Source organism: Mauremys mutica, chromosome 15 (assembly GCF_020497125.1).
Source record: "Mauremys mutica isolate MM-2020 ecotype Southern chromosome 15, ASM2049712v1, whole genome shotgun sequence".
NCBI classification, from domain to species: Eukaryota; Metazoa; Chordata; order Testudines; family Geoemydidae; genus Mauremys; species Mauremys mutica.
Genome location: NC_059086.1, coordinates 34,052,928 through 34,076,392, shown reverse-complemented (window position 1 = coordinate 34,076,392; position 23,465 = coordinate 34,052,928). Strand labels below are relative to the sequence as shown.

Genomic DNA, 23,465 nt, shown 5'->3' with positions numbered 1-23,465 from the left:
CCCTGCCAGCCCAGCCCTGCCCCCCATAAGCCCTGCCAGTGCCCCTCACTCCCGACCCGCAGCCCCAGCCAGCCCAGCCCTGCCCCCCAAAAGCCCTGCCGGTGCCCCTCACTCCCGACCCGCAGCCCCTGCTAGCCCAGCCCTGGGCTCCTCCAGCCCTGCCAGTGCCCCTCACTCCCGACCCGCAGCCCCTGCTAGTCCAGCCCTGGGCTCCCCCACTCCTGCCGGTGCCCCTCACTCCCGACCCGCAGCCCCCACTAGCCCAGCCCTGCCGGTGCCCCTCACTCCCGACCCGCAGCCCCCGCTAGCCCAGCCCTGGGCTCCCCCAGCCCTGCCGGTGCCCCTCACTCCCGACCTGCAGCCCCTGCTAGCCCAGCCCTGCCGGTGCCCCTCACTCCCGACCTGCAGCCCCTGCTAGCCCAGCCCTGCCGGTGCCCCTCACTCCCGACCCGCAGCCCCCCCTAGCCCAGCCCTGCCAGTGCCCCTCACTCCCGACCCGCAGCCCCTGCTAGCCTAGCCCTGGGCTCCCCACAGCTCTGCCCGTGTGACAGTGGAGGGAGGGGGGAGATCGAATGAGAGAAGGAGAAGAAAGAAGGAATCTCGGGGATGGAGGAGATAAAAAAAATTATGTCGGGAAAGAAGAAAAGAAAGAAACAGAGCGAGACTGTGATTTCCCAGAATGCCCTGCTGCTGCTCTGCGGTTCAACCCCCCTCCGTCCCAGGCCAGAGCAGCCCATCAGGAATGAGAGGAATCTGCTCTTTAAACATCCGGCCTGAGCAGCGTAGGGCTGGTCCCTGCTCTAACCACTAGACGCCCCCCCCAGCCGAGCCAGGGTAGAACCCAGGAGTCCTGGTTCCCAGCCCCCACCCCGCTCTAACCCCTTCCCCTCCCTGAGATGGGAGAGAACGCAGGAGAGTCCTATTGATGTGACCCTAACTGGGGCAGAGAATCAGAAAACAGGAGTTGGCAACACCAGCTCTCCAGTTTGAGGAACTCTCGCAGATTGGCTGGGAATGGGGCCTGGGGCCTGTCCCCTCTAGGGGGCGCCGGCTCCCATCCATCCCCAGGGCAGGGACTGGCTGGCTCAGGGGGCAGGGAATGGGGCTGTTCCCCTCTGGGCACAGTGTCGGCCCCACTCTCAGGCTGAGGCGCCCATAATTCAGACCACACGCGAGCCTCACAGTTGTAGCATGTTTTATTCACGCGAGATAAACGCTACCCGGATTCGTCGCCCCGTATAAATATTGCACTTGTGAAAAGGCCCCGAAGGGTCAACATTTCCCACTATTTATTGCTTTTCCCCCTCCTTTTTTGGGGGGGTGGGGAGAGTCGACCCCCCCCAAGCAAGGAGCCGAGCAGCCGTGAAGGGCACGTAGTGGTGTGGAATTGGGCCATCCAACCGCATCATGGCACCCCCCGCGGGCTAAAACTGAACGTGTAGGTCTCCCCTCTGGCAGCCTCCCTCTCGAAAACGGCAGAATCGATTCGCCCCGAATATCCCCCACCCCCAACCCAGCCTGCTGCAGAGCTGGGAACTTTCAGCCCCGGCCGTTCTGGTTTGGCTGTTATAAGCAGCCCCCCAAAAAGGGAGCTGGGAATGGAAACCGTTAAGCAACCTTAGGACTGGTGGCGCTGGCACAGAGCATCCCCCTCTGGTGGCCGCAGGGGGTACTACACCCAATGAGGTCCTCTGATTCCCTGCTGCGCCCCCTAGCCTCAGGTCTGCACCAATCAGAACAGGAGGTGGGTGGGTTGGGTCCATTGGCGGGGGCTGAACAATGGGGAGGGGGTCATACCATTTCTGGGGGGAGGACATGGAGGGGGCACTGTGGAGACTGAGGTGGTACCATTTAAGGGGCAATGGGGGATTTCTAAGGCTGGGGAGTCATACTTGAAGAATAGGGTACATACCAATTGTGAAAACAGGGGTGGTGGTGGCTGTACCATGTGGGGGAAAATTGGGGGGAGAAATGGGGGGGACATACCACTTGAGAGGAAAAGGCAGTGTTGGAGATTATACCAGGGGGTGGGGGCTGTGCAGACTAGGGGGGCTGTACCACTTGAGTCGAAATGCAGGGGGGTTGGAATATAGAAGTTGTACCACTTAGGGGGGAAGAGAGGGGGGATTGTGGACGAGGGAGGTCATACCATTTGGAAAGGGGGGGGCTACATTTCAAAGTTTGCCCCCTTTCTTAAATAAATAGTGGAAGTAAAAAACAACAACAACAACAACAACGACAAAAAGACGCCCCGAGGTAGGAAATTGGAATGAGCCGCACGCATGCGCCGGGGGCTGTTCCTTTAAGAGGCGTGGTAGCCCGAATGGAGCAGGTGGTAGCCAGATGCCCGAGAAGAAATCTATACCCGTGCAAAGTCCTTAGCGTGCCTAGTTCGGGGAGACGCCCTCACAGAGAGCTGGGGAGGGGGGAGTCTGTGGGCCAGGTGGGGGTCCGGTGGTCCAGCCCCCCCAGGCAGCACCCTCGCCGGTGGGGGGAGCTCTGCCAGCTGGGGGGGCGGCACCATGTCCTTGCCTTCTTCACGAGCGGGATGCTTCTGTCTTGCCCTCCAATTTCCTCTTCCGTTTCTCCATCACGGCTTCCAGTTCGGAGGTTTTCCTAAAGTCCTGGGAGGGCAAAGAGGGCATTAGTCACGGCCCTAGGTACCCGCAGCCCCTCCCCCGAGCCGGGAGAGAACCCAGGAGTCCTGGCGCCCAGCCCCCGCTCTAACCACTAGACCCCACTCCCCTCCCAGACCTGGGGAGGGAACCCAGGAGTCCTGGGGGAAGATCGTGGTACCTCCAGCATGGCCTTGTGTACGGTGACCTGGCTGTAGACTCTGGCTCCTTCCTCGGGGCTCACGGCCTGGAACTCGGCTTTGGACAGTGAGAAGAGCTGGGACCCGTTCAGCACCCCCAGGGTGCTCACCGTCCTGGGGGGGAGGCAGGGGGGGCAGTCAGGCCAAGTGCCCCACAGAGCCCCTCCCACTGATACCCCCCATCCCGGTACTGCGAGCTTCCCCCCAGCAGTGCCCCCAGCCAGTGACCCTCCCAATTCTGCGAGCTTCCCCCCAGCAGTGCCCCCAGCCAGTGACCCTCCCAATTCTGCGAGCTTCCCCCCAGCAGTGCCCCAGGCAGTGACCCTCCCAGTGCTGCGAGCTTCCCCCAGCAGTGCCCCCAGCCAGTGACCCTCCCAGTGCTGCGAGCTTCCCCCCAGCAGTGCCCCCAGCCAGTGACCCTCCCAGTGCTGCGAGCTTCCCCCAGCAGTGCCCCCAGCCAGTGACCCTCCCAGTGCTGAGAGCTTCCCCCAGCAGTGCCCCCAGCCAGTGACCCTCCCAGTGCTGCGAGCTTCCCCCCAGCAGTGCCCCAGGTAGTGACTCTCCCAGTGCTGTGAGCTTCCCCCCAGCAGTGTCCCCAGCCATGACGCTGAGGCAAGAGACTTTAAAGAGCACCACACAGCCACCCCTCAGCTGCCATGTGATTGGTTAATGCCCCCCATCCTATTTTCTGATTGGTCCAATTAATTATTAGCATCTTTTTGCTGCTTCCCTGGCTGTCCAATGAAATGCGATCATGAAGGAGTCCATGGGAAGTCACCACCCAATCACAGCTCGCCTGGGATCCAGCTGACCAATTGCAGGTGGTGAGCCACCACCAATCAGGGAGCAGCAAGAGGAGAAGTGGGCGCCTCCAGCGGGGAAGAACCAGCCCATTGGAGGGAGAGGAAAGTTGATTCAACCAACCATGGGGGTGGGGGGTAATTGTGAGTTCCACAAGCCAATCAGAAGCCACGAGGCTCCGGACCAGCCAATCAGAACAGAGAGAAAGGATGTATCAGACAGCCACAATGTCACAGCCCTCCCCCTCAACCAATCAGAAACCAGGAGCTGCCGAGCCAGCCAATCAGAGCAGAGCTGGGCTGGCAATCAGAGGATGGCGAGATGCCCCCGCCAGTCAGAAGCCAGGCGGTGCCAAGCCAGCCAATGGGGAAGCAGAGACGTATCAAGCTAGCCAATCAGAGCGCGCCCATGTGCCCGCACCCTGTCCCGGTGCCCGACGCCTACTCACAGGGGCTCGAAGCCCTTGGCCTCCAGCCAGGCCTGGACCTGGGCGGGGTCGGAGTCGTGGTCCAGCGGCACCGACGTGTCCGGCGCCCGGTGCACCAGGAGGGGCTTGGCGAGGGTGCCCCGGCCGGTCGCCAGGCGCTGCAGCAGCTCCTCGTTCAGCCGCTCTGCAGGGCGGGAGAGCCGCCCGTTACCCAGCATGCACCGGGAGAGGGGCGGGGCTCTGGGATACAGACCCCCCCATCCTCCCCACACAGAGGGGGCGGGGCCTGGCATAGGGCACACACCTCCCCCCCTCCTATAGAGGGCAGGGTCACCATGGGGAAGCTATAAGGGGCAGGGCGGGCGGTCTCTGTGGGGATACCCTCCCCCACACACACAAGGGGCGGGGCCTGAGGTCTCCGTGGGGTACTGCCCCTCTCCCCTCACGTATAGGGGGCTCTTTACCTCTCTCATTGGGGTCTAGGCCAAGCCCCTCGGAGCCGTTCCCCTGGGTCCCATTCGGGGCTGGGACCTTTTTCTTCAGAGCTGCCAAGCCTGGGGGGCCCTAGTCAGGATCGGAGGCAGGGGGAAGAAATATTAGTCCCCCATAGCACCGTGCCCCATTCCCAGCCCCCCTGAGCCAGCCAGTCCCTGCCCTGGGGCCGGATGGGAGCCAGCGCCCCCTAGAGGGGACAGGCCCCTGCCCCATTCCCTGCCCCCCTGAGCCAGCCAGTCCCTGCCCTGGGGCCGGATGGGAGCCAGCGCCCCCTAGAGGGGACAGGCCCCGGGCCCCATTCCCAGCCCCCCTGAGCCAGCCAGTCCCTGCCCTGGGGCCGGGTGGGAGCCGGTGCCCCCTAGAGGGGACAGGCCCCGCACCCCATTCCCTGCCCCCCTGAGCCAGCCAGTCCCTGCCCTGGGGCCGGGTGGGAGCCGGCGCCCCCATGCGGGGACAGGCCCCTGCCCCATTCCCTGCCCCCCTGAGACAGCCAGTCCCTGCCCTGGGGCCGGGTGGGAGCCAGCGCCCCCTAGAGGGGACAGGCCCCTGCCCCATTCCCTGCCCCCCTGAGCCAGCCAGTCCCTGCCCTGGGGCCGGGTGGGAGCCGGCGCCCCCTAGAGGGGACAGGCCCCGGGCCCCATTCCCAGCCCCCCTGAGCCAGCCAGTCCCTGCCCTGGGGCCGGGTGGGAGCCGGCGCCCCCTAGAGGGGACAGGCCCCGGGCCCCATTCCCTGCCCCCCTGAGCCAGCCGGTCCCTGCCCTGGGGCCGGGTGGGAGCCGGCGCCCCCTAGAGGTCCAATTCTCCACTCCCGTATTGCTGGGCTCACCGGGGCTCTGGCCTGGCGGGGGCTGGAGCCGGTGCTGCCGGTGCCGTTGAGCAGGTCGGCCGGGCCGCGGTTCTGGGTGGCCGGGAGCGGGCTGAGGATGTTGAAGGGGACGTAGCCTTGCTGGCCGGAGCGGTTCTGAACCTTCCACCACTTCTTGGTGTTGTCCAGCACCTGGCGGGAGAGACGCTGAGCCACGGGCACTGTCCCGGCCGGGGCGGGGAGGTGTGTCCCGGCGCTGCGAGCTTCCCCGCAGGAGTGCCCCCAGCCGGGGACCCCTGATGCTGCAAACTTCCCCCCAGCAGTGCCCCAGCGCTGCGAGCTTCCCCCCAGCAGTGCCCCCAGCCGGGGACCCCAATGCTGCAAACTTCCCCCCAGTAGTGCCCCAGCGCTGCGAGCTTCCCCCCAGCAGTGCCCCCAGCCGGGGACCCCTGATGCTGCAAACTTCCCCGCAGCAGTGCCCCAGCGCTGCGAGCTTCCCCCCAGCAGTGCCCCCAGCCGGGGACCCCGATGCTGCAAACTTCCCCCCAGTAGTGCCCCAGCGCTGCGAGCTTCCCCCCAGCAGTGCCCCCAGCCGGGGACCCCGATGCTGCAAACTTCCCCCAGCAGTGCCCCAGCGCTGCGAGCTTCCCTCCAGCAGTGCCTCCAGCTGGAGACCCCTGATGTTGTGCCCTTTCCCCAGCAGTGCCCCGGTGCTGTGAGCTTCCCCCCAGCAGTGCCCCCATCCAGGGACCCCGGACGCTGTGCACTTCCCCCCCAGCAGTGCCCCAGTGCTGTGAGCTTCCCCGCAGCAGTGGCCCCAGCCACGGAAACCCACAGACAGACTCACCTCCAGAACCTCCCCCTGCAGGACAGACAGCTCATTGCTGTTCCTGGCTACAAAGTCGTACTTGCAGCTCACAAGCCTCCCGTCTTCTGTCCCTCTGTGGCTGGGGGGAGAGGGGAGGAAAACTGGGTCAGGGGGAGGGGGGGGTCTAGTGGTGAGAGCGGGGGGGGAGGGGCTGGGAGCCAGGACGCCTGGGTTCTCTCCTTCGCTCTGGGAGGAGAGCGGTGTCTAGTGGTTAGAGCAGGGGGGGGCTGGGAGCCAGGACGCCTGGGTTCTCTCCCTGGCTCTGGGAGGAGAGCGGTGTCTAGCGGTTAGAGCAGGGGGGGCTGGGAGCCAGGACGCCTGGGTTCTCTCCCTGGCTCTGGGAGGAGAGCGGTGTCTAGCGGTTAGAGCGGGGGGGGCTGGGAGCCAGGACGCCTGGGTTCTCTCCCTGGCTCTGGGAGGAGAGCGGTGTCTAGCGGTTAGAGCAGGGGGGGCTGGGAGCCAGAACGCCTGGGTTCTCTCCCTGGGTCTGGGAGGAGAGCGGTGTCTAGCGGTTAGAGCAGGGGGGGCTGGGAGCCAGGACGCCTGGGTTCTCTCCCTGGCTCTGGGAGGAGAGTGGGGGCTGGTGGTTAGAGCAGGGGGGGGATGGGAGCCAGGACGCCTGGGTTCTCCCTTATTCCCCTGCCCTCCCCCCCGTCTCAGGGCATAGAATCCCCCCACCCCCCCGCCATACACATGCTGCGAAGTCAAAGCGACTGCACCGCGCTGGGGCCCGAGGGGTCACGTCTCGCAATGCGGGTGGGTGGGGGACGGGGCATCCCCAGCAGCCAAGCCCATGCAGGGGGAAGGAGGGAGAAAGGTCGACGCCCCCCCCCCACTCCCTACCTTGGCTGGGCTGCTGGGGGGGTGGGGCGCTGGCGGGACGGGCTCTCTCTCCTCCGATGTCTTCCTCTTTCGTTCCCTCCTTCCTCTCTATCCCCGTCAAATGCCATCTGGGGCAGCCCCACCCCCCTGGTGTGCCCCCTTCCCAGGCGCCAGTCCCTCACTGAGACCTAGGGTCCTACCTGCCCCCCAATATCTAACCCCCTCCCTGCCCCCAACCAACCCCTACCCCCCACCTCTCCCACCCCCTCCACCGCCCCCTCCAGCCTGAATCCCCTCCCTCCCCCTAACCACCCTACACCCCCAAGCCAGCCCCCCAACCCCCTCTGACCCCCAGCCTCCCTCCCACCCCCTAACTTGCCCCCACCCCCCTCACCACCGAACCCACCTGCCCCCCCCAACAAAGAGAAACAAAGAGAGAAAACAAAGAAAAGGCCTTTTTAGGTTCCTCATCTGAAATGCCCCCTCGACCCCCCCCCAACCTCAGCTCCTTCCTCCTCTCATCCCCCTCCCACTCTGGGACACCCCCCCCCAACCTCCCTGCACCGAGTCTCTCCCCCCCACAGGCCCCCCGGCCTCTCTGAGCCCCAGCACCCCCCTCCCACCTGCCCCCCATGCATGGGGGTAGGGACAGTTTGGTGGGGGGGAGGGGAAGTGTGCGTGGGGGGGACACAGGCGGGGGGAGGCTACATACCCGTTGGCTTCGATTGGAGGAGCCGATTGCTGCAGAAAGAAGTGGGGGGAATGGAGTGAGTGGGGGGTGAGCGACCTCCCTGCTGTGTCCCCCCCACAACCCTCCCCCTACCCTACTGCATCCCCCCAGCCCTCTGCCCCCACCTCCCACCCTCTGATCTCTCTTACCTCCATTTTCTAGTCACCCCATCCCCCCACTGTGCCCCCAATCCCCACCTTTCCCCCCACACCCCACGTTCCTGCTCCCATCCCCCATAACCACCCCCACACCTGCCTCCTCCCCACCCCACACTCCCCTCTGCCCTCATCGGATAAGGGGTCACCTCTCCCCCACGCCAGTCACCTGTGCCCGGCGCACTTCATGCCGGTGCTGGGTCTCCACCGGATCCTCCCAGGGCTGCCCGTCGGGGCCCAGGCGGGGCGGTGTCCAGCCGCTTTGGAAGCTCAGGGTATACGGGGCGGCGTAGTCCCCGGGGAACTCCACCCTGTGGGGAGAGACAGAACCACGGATGGCTGGAACCATGGTGAAATCCGGGAATCATGGGCAGAAATCAATGGGCAGAAATTGGGGGTGAAATCATGGGTGAAAACCACGGAACTGTGGGCAACAATTATGGGTGAAAACCATGGGCAAAATGTGGAATCATGGATGAAAAAATCAAGGAATCACGGGCAACAATCATGGGTGAAAATCACAGAATCATGCATGAAAATCACAGAATCATGAGTGGAAAAATCACAGAATCATGGGTGGAAATTATGGGTGAAAATCATGGGCAAACCAGTGGAATCATGGGTGAAAAAAATCAAGGTACCCTGGGGCAAAAATCATGGGTAAAAAATTACAGAATTGTGGGTGAAAATCATGGATAAAACATGGAATTGTGGGTGAAAAAATCAAGGAATCACAGGCAACAATCATAGGTAAAAATCACAGAATCATGAGTGAAAATCATGGGTGAAAATCACAGGCAAACCAGTGGAATCATGGGTGAAAAATCAAGGCACCCGGGGCAGATCCCAGGCCTGGCAGAGCCGGGTACAATCACGGGCAGACATCATGGAGAACCAAAGGCAGCCGCCCAGCTCTGCCCCACCCCACCCCACCCCAGGGCGAGTGGGATACCTGGGCCGGGTCCAGTCATCGCCCAGCGAGCCCCACAGCTCGGCCTCTTGGGCCCCCAGGCAGCCCCGCAGCAGGGTGACGGCCTCTAGGGTCAGCATGGGGGAGCGGATCTCGCTGGCGAACTCTGGGCCCCCCGACGACTCCACCACCTGGGGGGAGGGAACAGGGAGAGGTGAGAGCGACCCCCGGATGCCAGCCCCCCCCCTTTGACCAGGGTCAGTGAGAGACCCCCCCCACTGGGAAACGCAGCCACAGATCTGCCCCTTCCAGCGCCCTGCTATCTCCCCTCCCGTCCCCTGCAGCCCCCCAGATCCCCCCACACACCCCAGCCCTTCCAAGGAGACACCAACTGCCCCCACTCCAGCCACAACCCTCCTGAACCCCCCCCCCGCCCATGCTGGGATCCCTCCTCCCAATCTCCCCACACCCGGATCCCCACAACTCCAGACCCTGCAGTCCCCTCCTCCCCTCCCCCCCCCACAGCTCAGAGCCCCCAAACGCCCAGCCCCCGCCAGGAGCTGGGATCTCATGTTCCCCCCAACCCCTCCAGTCCTGCCCCTGGCCACTTCAGCCCCCCCCCCCAAGCCAGGGTCTCCCCACAACCCCAGCTCCCACAGGCCCCTCCCTCCCCCCCCCACCCCAGCACTGGCAATTCCAAGCCCCACAGCTGGGGCTATGGCAGCCCCCCCCCCCACTTCTGAACCCCAACCCCCCGCTCACCATTTTCAGGGGGCCAAACAGGAAGTGAACCAGCTCCTCCGAAGTGGGATTCGAGATGTTTGACTGGAGTCTTGCCTGGGGGGAGGGGAAGGGAGAGAGACCCCCCCACTCTGGGTCAGTAAACCCCACAAATTCCAGATGGGGAGGAGGAGGGAGAGTGACCGGACTCCTGGGTTCTTTCGCTAGGGAGGGGAGAGTGGGGTCCAGTGGTTAGAGCAGGGGGCTGGGAGCCAGGACTCCTGGGTTCTCTCCCTGGCTCTGGGAGGGGAGTGGGGTCCAGTGGTTAGAGCAGGGAGCTGGGAGCCAGGACTCCTGGGTTCTCTCCCTGGCTCTGGGAGGGGAGTGGGGTCCAGTGGTTAGAGCAGGAGCCAGGACTCCTGGGTTCTACGCCTGATTCTGGAAGGGGAGTGGGCACTAGGGGATTAGAACAGGGGGGAGGGGGTGCTGGGAGCCAGGACTCCTGGGTCCCATCCTGGGCTCCGAGGGAGCGAAGGGAGGTCCCCATTGTGGGGTGAGATACAGCCCCCCGCCAAGGCGTCACTCACCAGGAGGCTGAAGGAATATTTCATCTTGGCCAGAGTGTCCTGGAACTCTTCCCTGGGGGGTATCCGGGCCCGCAGCGTCAGCAGCCCCTCTGCAGGGAGAGGAAAGGGTTAACCCCGTGTTGGGGGGGGAAGGGGTTTCCGAGGAGGGCTGCAGAGGAAGGGGGCAGCTCCCCCTTAGCACCCGGTGGTGTCCCTGGGTAATTCCAAGTATGGGGTGTATTGCGGGGGCAGATGGGGAGATCTCACATGGGGGGAGTCTCAGGGGGGAGATGGGGGGTCTCAGGGTCTCTCACCCCCTGGCAGTGCCCCCAGGCATGGGCGGTTCCCAGTGGGGGGTGTATGGGGGACAGGACGGGGTGGGGAGGAGACAGGAGGTCTTGGGGGGGGCAGACGGGGGGTCTCGGGGTCTCTCACCCCCCGGCTCCCGGCGGCGCCCCCGGCTCGACCGTTTCAGCTGCTCCAGGACCCGAAAGGCCTCGGCCGATTTCTGCAGTTTGCTCACGAAAGCTTCGATGTCGTCGAAGATCCGGTTCAGCAGCTCCTGGGGAACGGGGTAAGCGGGGGGGGGGGGGTGAGCAGGGGCGCCGGGCCCCTCTGTGCAGCCCCCAGAGCCCCCACCCCCAAGTCCATGCCAGCTCGGGGGTGGGGGGCTGCAGCAGATCATCATCCCCCCACCACCAGGGGATGGGGTGAACATGCAACCCCAGCCCCACCTCATCCCTCACCCCCCTAATCTCCCCTCCCCCCACTGCCTCCCAGACCCCTGGCTCCCCCCAATGCCCCATCCTAAACCCCAACACCCCCAAATTCCCCCCAGACCCACCTCATCCCTCACCCCCCAAAATCTCCCCTCCCTCCACTGCCACCCAGCCCCTCACCTCCTCCCCGAAACCCCATCCCTTGTACCTTAACCCCAACACTCCCAAATCCCCCCCCCCCCCGCCCAGTCCAACTCACCACATCACGCTCAGTCCGCAGCGCGCCTGGGTCCGAGGGGTCAGCTGGGGGCAGAAAGGACAGGGGTCAGGACTCCTGGATTCTCCCCCGGCTCAGGGAGTGGGTCCTAGTAGTTAGAGCAGGGGGGCCTGGGAGCAGGTGGGTTCTCCACCAGCTCGTGGAGTGGAAGGGCGGCTAGTGGTTAGAGTATAGGGGGGAGCCCGGACTCCTGGGTTCCCTCCCTGGCTCTGCCCCCCCCCCACCACACACACCTGCGTCTCTCGGACTCTGCGTCTCCATCTCATTCAGAGTGGCGGAGGGGGTGATCACCACCTTCCTGTGGGGGGGTGGGGGCCGGGGGCCTGTCCCCCCCGGGGTCGGCGGTGCCCCGTTCTGCATCTTCTCCTGGTTTGCTCTGTGAACGATACGGGGTGGGGATTGAGGGGAGGATGGGAGACACCCAAAAATGTACCCGAGCCCCCACCCCTCAGAAAGACACCCCCTGGCTCCCCAGCCTGCCCCATCACCCCCAGCCTAGAGGGGGTCCCCCCAGCCCCTCAGTGTCTCCCCCTACACCCCTCTAGCCCCATCTCCCCTGGAGGCTGCCTCTGTCACCCCCATTTCTCTCTCCCCGCCAGCTTCCACCAGCCCATGTGGGGGTCCCCCTTTCACACCCTCTAGACCCCCATCACCCCACTCTCATGCCTCTGTGGGGCTCCCCATAACCTCACCCCCCTGGTCCACCCCATGACCCCCACCCACTATGGCATCCCTCCTTTACTTCAGCCCCCCAGAACTCCGCCAATGACCCCCCCCCACATCAGGCTTCCGCTTCACCCCAAGGTCAAACCTGCATCCAGGCCAGAGCACCTGCACCCCACATCCCACCCCAGTACGCCCCCCCCCCACAACGCACCCGCCCAGCCAAAGTCCCCCGGACTCCGGGGTCCCGCCCCACCTGAGCGCTTCTTTCCTCTGAGCGTTGCTCCCCGATGTGAAGTCCTGCAGGGCACTGTTAATGTCCTCCCGGATCGGCTCTGCCTGCGGGGGGGCAGGAACGGCACAGGTCAGATACCGGGGTAGATGGGCCCATGCGTTTGTCCTGAGGTGGGTGGGATACCAGGGTAGACAGGCCTATGGGTCTGATCCAGGGGGCAAAGAGGGGGCAGAATACTAGGGTAGATGGGCCCATAGGTCTGATCCAGGGGACAGGGAGGGGGCAGGATAGTGGGAACTCCCTTGTGTGGGTCCGTGCCAGCCAGATCAGAACACCCAGCTTTTGCCACCTGCTACCCAGCATGCCTCGGGGTGCCCAGCCCCCTTGGCATGGGGACTGGAGGAGACACAACAGCATTTTCCCCACCTTCCCCCAGAGTCAGACCCTGACTGCCCCACTAGAAGGAGGGGCTGACAGCTGTCAATCCTCCATAGGGAGGCGGGACTTCCTGGAATGCATCCAAGGCCCTTTGAAGCTGATTGGCTGATTCAGCAGATCAATCCCGCCCGTTGGAAGACGGGACTTCCTGCATTGGACGCTACAGTCCTGGGAAGCTGATTGGCTGATGCCACATGGAAGTCCCGCCCCCCAGAAGGCAGGACTCGCTGTGATGTCATGGCTCTAGCAGTTGATTGGCTGAGGCTCCTCACACTGGCTGAACTGGCGGGACTTTTTGCAATAGAAATTGTGGCTCTGGAAGCTGATTGGCTCATGGCGTATGGAAGTCCCTCTCATCGGAAGCTGGGACTTCCTGCCATGTGGGAGGCACATCTGATTGGCCCATGAAGGCTTGTCCCTAGGGCCAATGGTGGAGCCCGGGGGCATGATGCAAAAAGGGGTGGAGCTATCGCTGCCCAGGGCTGTTAAAAGGCAACCCAGGAGTCCAGGTGAATGTCAGGGCAGCAGAAAAGGGGGTGGGGCTAGTGATGTCACCATATGGGCGGGGCCAGTGGAACCCAGTGCCATATAAAGGCAGCGGGTGCATGGTGCGGGCATCCCAACAGGAGGAACCCAGGAGTCCGGGTTCAAAGGGGTGGGGCCAATGCCTTCAAGTGAAAGGGGCGGGGCTAGTTATGTCAACCAAAGGGGGCGGAGCCAGTGGCATTTAAAGAGGCAGGAACCCCAGGGCAGAGTAGGAACCCAGGTGTCCGGGCGAGGCTGCCCCCTCCCCCCCGCAGTCCCCGAGGGCGGCTGCTCACCCCGATGTGGGTGCACTGGAAGAAGTGGGCGTCGGGCTGGGTCTGTTGGGGCTCCTGGCACACGAGGAGCAGCAGGGAGTGGGCGCGGGCACTGGGCAGCACGGCCTCGCAGCGCAGCACCCCCGCCAGCCCGTAGCTTTCCAGCTCCTCCTGCGGGGGGCGACAGAGTCACGGCTGGCCTGACGCTCCCAGCCCCTCCCCCAGCCCCAGCGCCCCCAGCCCCTCCCCCAGCCCCAGCGCCCACAGACCCACCCCCAGCCCCAGCACTCCTAGACCCAGCCCCACCCGCCCCCCCAGCCCCTCCCCCAGACGCAGCGCCCACAGACCCTCCCCCAGCCCCAGCACACCCAGACCCCCCAGCCACAGTGCCCACAGACCCACCCCCAGACCCAGCGCCCCCAGACCCAGCGCCCCCAGACCCTCCCCCAGACCAGCGCCCACAGCCCCCCCCCCAGCCCCAGCCCCCCCAGCCCCAGCGCCCCCAGACCCTCCCCCAGACCCAGCGCCCACAGACCCACCCCCAGCCCTCCTAGACCCAGCGCCCCCAGCCCCTCCCCCAGCCCCAGCGCCCCCAGCCCCTCCCCCAGCACCCCCAGCCCCAACGCCCACAGACCCACCCCCAGCCCCAGCACCCCCAGACCCAGCGCCCCCAGCCCCTCCCCCAGCCCCAGCGCCCACAGACCCTCCCCTGGACCCATACCCAGCACCCTCAGACCCTCCCCCAGCCCCAGCGTCCCCAGCCCCTCTCCCAGCGCCCACAGACCCACCCCCAGCCCCAGCACCCCCAGCCCCTCCCCCAGCCCCAGCGTCCCCAGCCCTCTCCCAGCGCCCACAGACCCACCCCCAGCCCCAGCACCCCCAGCCCCAGCGTCCCCAGCCCCTCCCGCCCAGGCCCCCCCGCACACCTTGGAGTGGACGTCGAGCAGTCTGATGGCCGACCCGGTGACTTGCAGCAGCATCTCCTGGGCCCAGACCTGGCCCTGGGTCTCCATGGCGGCCACTTTGCGCACGGCGTCCTCCACCGAGCGCAGCTCCGCCGCCTCCCCCACCGGGAACGTCACCAGGTGCTGGGGGGGGGCAGGGGGTGAGCCCAGAGCCGCCCCCTCGCAGCCCCCAGGCCCAAGGCCCCCTATGCAGCCCCCAAAGGCTCCCAACACCCCCCCAGCCCTCCCAGCCCCCCCCAGCTCCTGACAGCCCTCCTCACAGCCCCCCCCAGCTCAACATCCCATATGCAGCCCCCCAGACCCCACAGCCTCCCCAGGTCCTCCCAGGCTCCCAACACCCCTGCCCACAGCCCCCCAGGCCCAATGCCCCCTCGGCAGCCCCCCACAACCCTTACACAGCTGCCAGGCTCCCAACACACTCCCCTGCACCCCCAGCCGCACCCAGCCCCTCCCTCCAGCCCCCCACCCCCAGCCCCCGAGCCCCTTTCCCCCAAACAAACCGTAACACCTCCCCACCCAGCACTGCCCCCTGCGGCCCCTAACAGCCCCCTTTGGGGCCCTGCCCCATTACCCCCCCCCCCCGAGAGCCAGTCCCCGCCCTGGGGCCAGATCGGGGGTGGGGGCCCCTAGTTACCCTCTCCCTAGTGGGGCCCATGTGACCCCCCACCCCTTGCTCCCCTCCAACTGCACCCCCAGAGCCCCAGGCTCACGTTGACGGTGTATTGGGAGACGTCGGCCATGATGAAGTTGGAATATTTCTTCCTCTGCTCTGTGAAAAGAGACGGGCAAATTATAAAGGGGGAATGGGGCAGGGGCCTGTCCCCTCTAGGGGGCGCCGGCCCCGATCCAGCCCCAGGGCAGGGACTGGCTGGCTCAGGGGGGCAGGGGCCTGTCCCCTCTAGGGGGCGCCGGCCCCGATCCAGCCCCAGGGCAGGGAGTGACTTTCCCAGTGTGCCCTGGGGAAACCAGTTTGGTGGCTGCGGCTGGGGACTAGCAGGGACTCCCGCCCCCAACTCCTTTGGCTCCAACCCGGGGCCTGATCCGTTTCTCTTTCGGTTTCCCTCCTTGGGTGGGGTGAGGGGGGGGGCAGATCAGACCAGAGTGGGGGGGAGGGGGAGATACACCCAGGGGTGGGGGGGGGGCAGGTTCTGCTGATCAGACCAGAGGAGAAGTGGGAAGGGGGGAGATACACCCTGGGGAGGGAGGGGGATATAACCTGGCGGGGGGAGATACACCCTGGGGAGGGAGGGGGATATAACCTGGGGGGGGGGGGGAGATACACCCTGGGGAGGGAGGGGGAGGTTCTGCTGACGACACCAGAGGAGGAGTGGGGGGGGGAGGGGAGATACACCCTGGGGGGGGAGGGGTCAAGCACTTTGTTTCCTTTTGGGCTGTTGCCAGGTCGGCCTCTGGACTGCGCCAGGCTGCACCAGAGGAAATGCAGCGGCTGCAGCCAGCGGGGAAGGAGGGAGGGGGGTGCATGAGACCCTACAATAACACCGCCCCATGGACGAGCCGAGACCCGACAACAACACCACGGCTCAGCGGAGACCCTACAATAACACCGGGGCTCCGCAGAGCCGAGCTGGAATTGATCTGCAAACTGGATACAATCGCCTTGGGTTTGAAGAGGGGCTGGGAATGGCTGAGCCATTACACACATTGACTCTCTCGCCCCTTGTAAATATTCTCACCCGTCCTATCCAACTGGCTGTACTGGGCTAGCTTGATTATCTCTTAATTAATTAGCCTCTTCGAGTTGGTAGGACAACGCCCGGCTTTCCATGCTCTCTGTATGTGTATACGGATCTCCTCACTATCGGCTCCATTCCAGGCATCCGATGAAGTGGGCTGTAGCCCACGAAAGCTTCTGCTCAAATAAGGTGCCACAAGTGCTCCTGTTCTTTTTGACAATAACACCGTGGTCAGCGGAGACCCTACAATAACACCACGGCTCAGCAGAGACCCGACAATAACACCACGGCTCAGCAGAGACCCTACAATAACACCACGGCTCAGCGGAGACCCGACAATAACACCGGGCGTCAGCGGAGACCCGACAATAACACCACGGCTCAGCAGAGACCCTACAATAACACCGGGCCTCAGCGGAGACCCGACAATAACACCGGGCCTCAGTGGAGACCCGACAATAACACCGGGCCTCAGCGGAGACCCGACAATAACACCACGGCTCAGCAGAGACCCGACAATAACACCGGGCCTCAGCGGAGACCCGACAATAACACCACGGCTCAGGAGAGACCCGACAATAACACCGGGGCTCAGCGGAGACCCGACAATAACAAATGAACACACCTGACTCCTCTGCCCAGTAGAGAGACCCTACGACAACACAGCAGCTCGCCAAAGCCCTGCGAGAGACCCTACAATAATAACGCGGCCCAGCTGCTCTCCCCCCCCCCCCCGCCTCCAGTCCTCCCCTTGCCCCCATGAGAGACTCACCATAGATCTCCCTGGCGCTGGGCTTGGAGACCTCGCTGCGGAGAGCGGGAAGCAGAACAAGAAAGTTAAAGAACAGGAAAACAGAGCCAGGGCCTGGCAACAGGGAGAGCGGATTGTTGGGGTCCCGCTCCTGTCCTGGAGCCACAGAGAGAACCCAGGAGTCCTGGCTCCCCGCCCCCCATCTCTAACCACTAGCCCCTACTCCCCTCCCAGAGCCAGGGAGATAACCCAGGAGTCCTGGCGCCCAGCCTCCTGCTCTAACCACTAGATACCACTCCCCTCCCAGAGCCAGAGAGAGAACCCAGGAGTCCTGGCGCCCAGCCTCCTGCTCTAACCACTAGATACCACTCCCCTCCCAGAACCAGGGAGAGAACCCAGGAGTCCTGGCGCCCAGCCCCCTCCTGCTCTAACCACTAGATACCACTCCCCTCCCAGAGCTGGGGAGAGAACCCAGGAGTCCTGGCTCCCAGTCCCCCACCCCTGCTCAAACCACTAGCCCCTGCTTCCCTCCTGGAGCTAGGGAGAGAACCCAGGAGTCCTGGATCCCAGCCCCCCTGCTCTAACCACTAGCCCCCCTCCCCTTCTGGAGCCAGGGGGAGAACCCAGGAGTCCTGGCTCCCAGTCCCCCACCCCCTGCTCTAACCACTAGCCCCCCTCCCCTCCCAGATCCAGGGAGAGAACCCAGGAGTCCTGGATCCCCACCCCGTACTCACCTGCCTGAGGAGCTCATGGTGTTGACAGAATCCACAATTCACACTTCACCTTGAGGGTTCAAAGACAGTGAGAGAATCATTGACAGAGTCAGGGGTGGCACCATCCCTCCCTGCAGAGCGGGAGATAGAACCCAGGCGTCCTGGCTCCCAGCCCCCCCCCCCCTCGCTCTAACCACTAGATCCCACTCCCCTCCCAGAGCCGGGGATAGAACCCAGGAGTCCTGGCCCCCAGCCCCTCCCTGCTCTAACCACTAGCCCCCACTCTCCTTCCAGAGCTGGGGAGAGAACCCAGGAGTCCTGGCTCCCAGCTCCACTGCTCTAACCACTCGCCTCCCCTCCCAGAGCTGGGAGAGAACCCAGGCGTCCGGGACGGGCCTCTCCCTCTCGTCACGCCTCCCATTCGCCCCGCAAGCAACTGGTCTGTTTATCAAGGGTGTGGGAACAGACTATTTCCCTCCACCCGCCCCCCACATCCATGGGGGGGGATCCCCACTCCCCAAGGGGCTGCCCCCCCAGCCTCCCATCCCAGCCGCCCCCGCCCCACATCCCCTCCCCAGACCAAGGCCAACCCAGGAGCCTGGCCACATTGACTCAGGCCTGATAACCTGCAATTCCCTGGCATGGGGCCCCTCCAGTCTGTCCCCCCCCCCCCACTTACCCGATCTCTCACCAGCTAGTCAGACGTTGCCCCCCCCAGGGCTGGGAGAAAGAGGCATCTCAGGTGTGTGTGGGGGAGATACTGACAAGGGGGGGGGTCCACCCCTCAGTCCCACCAGATCCGGCTCTTAGGTGTCCAGGGAACCGTCCTTTCCCCTCCGTCACCTGGGCACAGGTGTGTGGCGCGATCCCGAGCAGCCGCGCCCGCAGCATACCTGGGCAGGTAACCATGGGCCCCGCCCCCCCCAGCCTTCCACCCCCTCCCTCCCCGCACCAGCTGCGAAGATGCAAAATAACAACCCCTCAGCCCTAGTGGTTAGAGCGGGGGGGCTGGGAGCCAGGACTCCTGGGTTCTCTCCCTGGCTCTGGGAGGGGACGGGGGTCTGGTGGTTAGAGCAGGGAGGGGCTGGGAGCCAGGACTCCTGGGTTCTCTCCCCGGCTCTGGGAGGGGAGTGGGGTCTGGTGGTTAGAGCAGGGAGGGGCTGGGAGCCAGGACTCCTGGGTTCTCCCCCCAGCTCTGGGAGGGGAGTGATGTCTGGTGGTTAGAGCAGGGAGGGGCTGGGGACCAGGACTCCTGGGTTCTCTCCCTGGCTCAGGGAGGGGAGCGGGGTCTAGTGGTTAGAGCAGGGAGGGGCTGGGAGCCAGGACTCCTGGGTTCCCTCCCCGGCTCTGGGAGGGGAGCGGGGTTGGGGGCTCAGGGACAGACTAAGCTGCAGTGACGGGGCTAGAACAGGCTCTCGTGTCTCTCGCTGGCAGAGCCAGAACCCAGAGCTGGGCGTGTCCCGTGCCGGGGCCCAGAGCGGGAAATACCGGCCCAGCAAGTCAGTCGCCACGGCCTGGGGTGCAGCCACCTCTGGGGTGGGGCCGAGGGGCTGTTTATACAGCGACCCCTCGCCTAGTACTGACCGCCAGGGGAGAGCGCCCCCTGCTGACCCCCCCGCTCCGCTCCCGGCACCCCCTGCTCCCCGCAGCCTGACCCCCTGCCCCTCTCCCTACAGCCTGGCACCCCCTGCTGCCCCCCTTCAGCCCAGCACCCCCCACTGACCCCACAGTCCGGCACCCCCTGCCGACCCCCTGCCCCTCTCCCTACAGCCTGGCACCCCCTGCTGCCCCCCTGCAGCCCAGCACCCCCCACTGACCCCACAGCCCGGCACCCCCTGCTGACCCCCTGCCCCAATCCCTGCAGCCCGGCACCCCCCGCTGACCCCCTGCAGCCCAGCACCCCCCACTGACCCCACAGCCCGGCACCCCCTGCCGACCCCCTGCAGCCCAGCACCCCCCACTGACCCCACAGCCCGGCACCCCCTGCCGACCCCCTGCCCCTCACCCTGCAGCCCGGCACCCCCTGCTCCCCGCAGCCTGAACCCCTGCCCCTCTCCCTACAGCCTGGCACCCCCTGCTGCCCCCCTGCAGCCCAGCACCCCCCACTGACCCCACAGCCCAGCACCCCCTGCCGACCCCCTGCCCCTCTCCCTACAGCCTGGCACCCCCTGCTGCCCCCCTGCAGCCCAGCATCCCCCACTGACCCCACAGCCCGGCACCCCCTGCTGACCCCCCCGCTCCGCTCCCGGCACCCCCTGCTCCCCGCAGCCTGACCCCCTGCCCCTCTCCCTACAGCCTGGCACCCCCTGCTGCCCCCCTGCAGCCCAGCACCCCCCACTGACCCCACAGCCCAGCACCCCCTGCCGACCCCCTGCCCCTCTCCCTACAGCCTGGCACCCCCTGCTGCCCCCCTGCAGCCCAGCATCCCCCACTGACCCCACAGCCCGGCACCCCCTGCTGACCCCCTGCCCCAATCCCTGCAGCCTAGCACCCCCCACTGACCCCACAGCCCAGCGCCCCCTGCTGACCCCTCACCCTGCTGACCTCCCCCCCCCCCCCGTCCCACTCCCCGCAGCTGGGGTCAGAGTGACCAGGCAGCTCCGGCTGGGACTGGTTGAACCAGGATCGAATTCTCACGGAGCCGGAGCCGGACCAGGGAGAACAATGGAGGGAAACGGGAGCCCAGCCCAGGCTGGGGGGGAACCAACCTGGGCCAGCCCGACCCACGGTTCTTTCCTGGCTCTGGGAGGGGAGTGAGGTCTAGTGGTTAGAGCGGGGGGGGGGGGGCTGGGAGCCAGGACTCCTAGGTTCCCTCCCAGAGCTGGGGAGAGGAGTGGGGTCTAGTGGTTAGAGCGGGAGGGGACTGGGAGCCAGGACTCCTGGGTTCTCTTCCCGGCTCGGAAGGGGAGTGGTGTCTAGTGGTTAGAGTGGGGGGCAGGAGCCAGTACTCCGGGATTCTCTCCAAGCTCTGATACGGGGGTAGGGGGGTCTAGTGGTTAGAGCAGGGGGCTGGGCGCCAGGACTCCTGGGTTCTCTCCCTGGCTCTGGGAGAGGAGTGGGGTCTAGTGTGTTGGGTGTCAGGACGCCTGGGTTCTATGGTGGTGTCTTGCAGTGGGGCTGCTTCAGCTCCATCTGAGACACCTGAGAGCCGGGGGGCAGGAGGGAGCCAGAAAGGGCTTGGTGGCAAAGGGTGGATCCGGCCAGCTCGGGAGTTTACATCCAGGCGGGGCAGGTTCAAGGCTACGTCAGCTGGAGCTGACCTGGGCGAGGAGCCTGCGTGTGTTTGTTCTGGGGGCCTGGGCACCGGTTTAGCAACACCTTGGGGCAGGGAGCCTACTCACTGTGGGGGCAGGGCGCCAGGACTCCTGGGTTCTCTCCTAGCTCGGGGAGGGGAGTGGGGTCTAGTGGTTAGAGCAGGGGGAGCTGGGAGCCAGGACTCCTGGGTTCTCTCCCCAGCTGTCGGAGATGGGCTCCCGGGCGTGACGGTGGCCAGCCAGGTGCCAGCTTTTCCCAAGGCTTAGAGGCCGCAGTTGAGCCCTGCCCCATTCATTGCTCGAAACCCGGCTGTTTGGCCTGGGCGTTGGCCCGGTTAAGGTGGGTCCTGGACTTATCCCAGCGCGTTTCGACTCCACAAAACGCTGCGTCGCTGGGGCCCAGGCTCCCTCCCTGGGAGAACCCGGGCTCTGAACCCGGCCCCCCGGTGAATTCGTCCGCCCGGCTGTGGCCCCGGCAGGCAGGCCCAGCGGCTGCGAACGGGGCCCCGCGCAGCCCCCAGCCCGGGGGGAAGGTCCCGCCACGCCCAGGCCCAGGCTCCGTGGAAGCGGGCTCGGCCCCCTAGGCTGCATAAAAGCCGAGGGCCCGAGAACAGCCGAGCCTTCGCTCGCTGCTCTTTGGACTCTCCCGGGAACCAGACGCCGAGACCCCCGGCCCCCGCCCCCGCCGGCCGTTCAGCGCTGCGCCCCCCCCCCGCTGCGAGACTGTCCCCTTCGGGAACCACGGACGCACCCAGCTGGGGGGACACGTCGCCGGCTTGAACCAGCCAATAACTCTGTGCTTCGTCCCCCTCGTTAAAGCCGCAGGGCGTTTGCTGGCAGCCGGGCTGCCTGCGCTGGCTTCACGTCAAACCGCCCCGGGCTCAGGGCCTGATCTGTCGGGCCAGGGAGCGACCTGAACCCTTTGGGCTCGTTGGATCACTTCGGCCAGGTGGCCCCGGTGGCCAGCCCGCCCCGCGCACCCTCAGGGACAGCCGGGAGTTCGCCCTCGGTGGTGGGCGGGGGGGAATTTAGAGCCCTCAGCCACACGCCTGGCTTTGGGGGTCTCTGCCCCGCTTCTCGGCCGGCCCGAGCCTCTTGGGGCCCGGCCTCCCTCGCTTCAGACTCAAGCCTGGAACCGCTCGACGTTCGTTCCTTTCAGTGCCGGTTTCCCCCTGCCCCGTGGGTCAAGGCGGGTCATTCTCCACCTCCAAACGATGAGGGGGCTGGAACGGCTGCCGTGTGAGGAGCGAGTCAGAAGACTGGGACTTTTCAGCTTGGAAAAGAGGAGACTAAGGGGGGATATGATGGAGGTCTATAAAAGCATGAGTGGTGCAGAGAAAGTAAATCAGGACGTGTTATTTACTCCTCATAACACAAGAACGAGGGGTCAGCCGATGCAATGAACAGGCAGCAGGTTTAAAACAAACAAAAGGACGTTCTTCGTCACACAACGCACTGTCAACCTGTGGAACTCACTGCCACAGGATGATGTGAAGGCCAAGACTATAACAGGGCTCAAAAAGGAACTAGATAAGTTCCTGGAGGACAGGTCCATCAGTGGCTATTAGCCAGGCTGGGCAGGAATGGTGTCGCTAGTAACTGTTTGCCAGAAGCTGGGAATGGGTGACGGGATGGATCACTGGATGATCCCCTGTTCTGGTCATTCCCTCTGGGGCCCCTGGCATTGGCCACTGTCGGCAGACAGGAGACCAGGCTAGAGGGACCTTTGGTCTGACCCAGGCTGGCCGCTCTGATGTGCGTCTATGAAGTTCTGGGTGCAGATCAAAGCCACAAAATTCCAGGGCTGCAGACGGCACCTGCAGGAGGGAACGGGTTGAGTTGACCCAAGAGGCAGTTTTATATCGTTCGTAAACACCTGCTGGGGGAGAAAATACCCCAGGTCTAAGAGTTGTTCCACCTCGCCATGAAAAGCAGGACCCGTCTCAACTCCGAATCAGGGACCGGTTTTGCATAGTGCCCGGCTGCCCCGGTGGTGGACTCGGCGCCAGACCCGCAGCCTGCCCCAGGAGATGTTTGTCAGAGGCGCCTGCCGCCACGGGAAGTTGCTGTGATGCGTTTATGAGCCTGTCCCGTGCCTCGGTTTCCCTCTCGGCTTTGCACGGTGGTTAACGCAGCAGCAGGAAGGGAGCCAGCCGGCACACAAGTGGGGCGCAGGATGCAGGGGTGATGCCTGGCCGGCTGGGAGCAATGAAGAACCAGGTGACACCGTCCCAACATGACCAAGCACAGCTGCCGGCGGGAGGAAAGGTTCAGCCGCCGGGGAGCCATGACAAATTTCAGGGGTCCACATGGGGGTAAGAAGTCCTAGAAACGTTGGGCCAGGAGGAAGCACGATGGGGGGATGCACTAAGGCAGGGCCACGGAAACCCGTATCGTCCCGACAGGCGCACGTCCAACCTGGTCTTAAAACCCTCCAGCGCCGGGGACGCCAGGTAATCTGGGCCAGAGCGTCGGTCCGAATATCGCCCTGGCTGCAAGCTCCTGCTTCCGTCTTCTCCAGCCCCGGCTGGACACGGAACAATCGTTGTTCTTCCAACCTCTGAGATCCCCCCTCGCCGTTCTCACGTCCGCCCCTCAGCCTCCTCCAGCTCCGGGCCTGAGTCTTGCAACCGTCCCGCAGAGCGCGGCTCGGCAGGGGAGACGCCAGCAACCGGCATTTGCACCAGCGAAAAAATAGTGCCAGCGGTTGGGGAAATTTCCCGAGAGGCGGAGCCGGAAAATGGCAGCTGGGGATGGTGGTGAGCTGTGTTTGAAACGTTATAAAGCTTTTGGCCTCTCGCTCCCCCCCTTAAATAATTATTGCAGCCCCCTCATTCTTCCC

The 23,465-nt window shown here is 65.0% G+C and overlaps 1 protein-coding gene across 2 annotated transcripts; it reads right to left on the bottom strand.

The window, feature by feature from the left end:
- Window positions 1–1,124: 1,124 nt before the first annotated feature.
- EPS8L1 (EPS8 like 1) lies at window positions 1,125–18,103 on the bottom strand. Of its 2 annotated transcripts, XM_044988576.1 has the most exons (21): window positions 18,049–18,103; window positions 17,391–17,439; window positions 16,678–16,712; window positions 14,922–14,980; window positions 14,173–14,334; window positions 13,268–13,417; window positions 12,030–12,112; window positions 11,344–11,486; window positions 11,093–11,136; window positions 10,550–10,676; window positions 10,136–10,224; window positions 9,591–9,665; window positions 8,871–9,019; window positions 8,088–8,229; window positions 7,746–7,774; window positions 6,191–6,290; window positions 5,365–5,535; window positions 4,508–4,607; window positions 4,065–4,227; window positions 2,797–2,929; window positions 1,125–2,624 (listed from the first exon to the last, which is right to left on the bottom strand). In XM_044988576.1, exons 2-21 carry the CDS (start codon window positions 17,405–17,407, stop codon window positions 2,538–2,540), a joined length of 2,058 nt encoding a protein of 685 aa, XP_044844511.1. In that variant the 5' UTR covers window positions 17,408–17,439; window positions 18,049–18,103; the 3' UTR covers window positions 1,125–2,537. The 2 variants fall into 2 exon arrangements, with proteins under 2 accessions (XP_044844511.1, XP_044844512.1); XM_044988577.1 differs by lacking the exon at window positions 18,049–18,103 and having other exon boundaries at window positions 17,391–17,492.
- Between the last annotated feature and the right edge of the window lie 5,362 nt (window positions 18,104–23,465).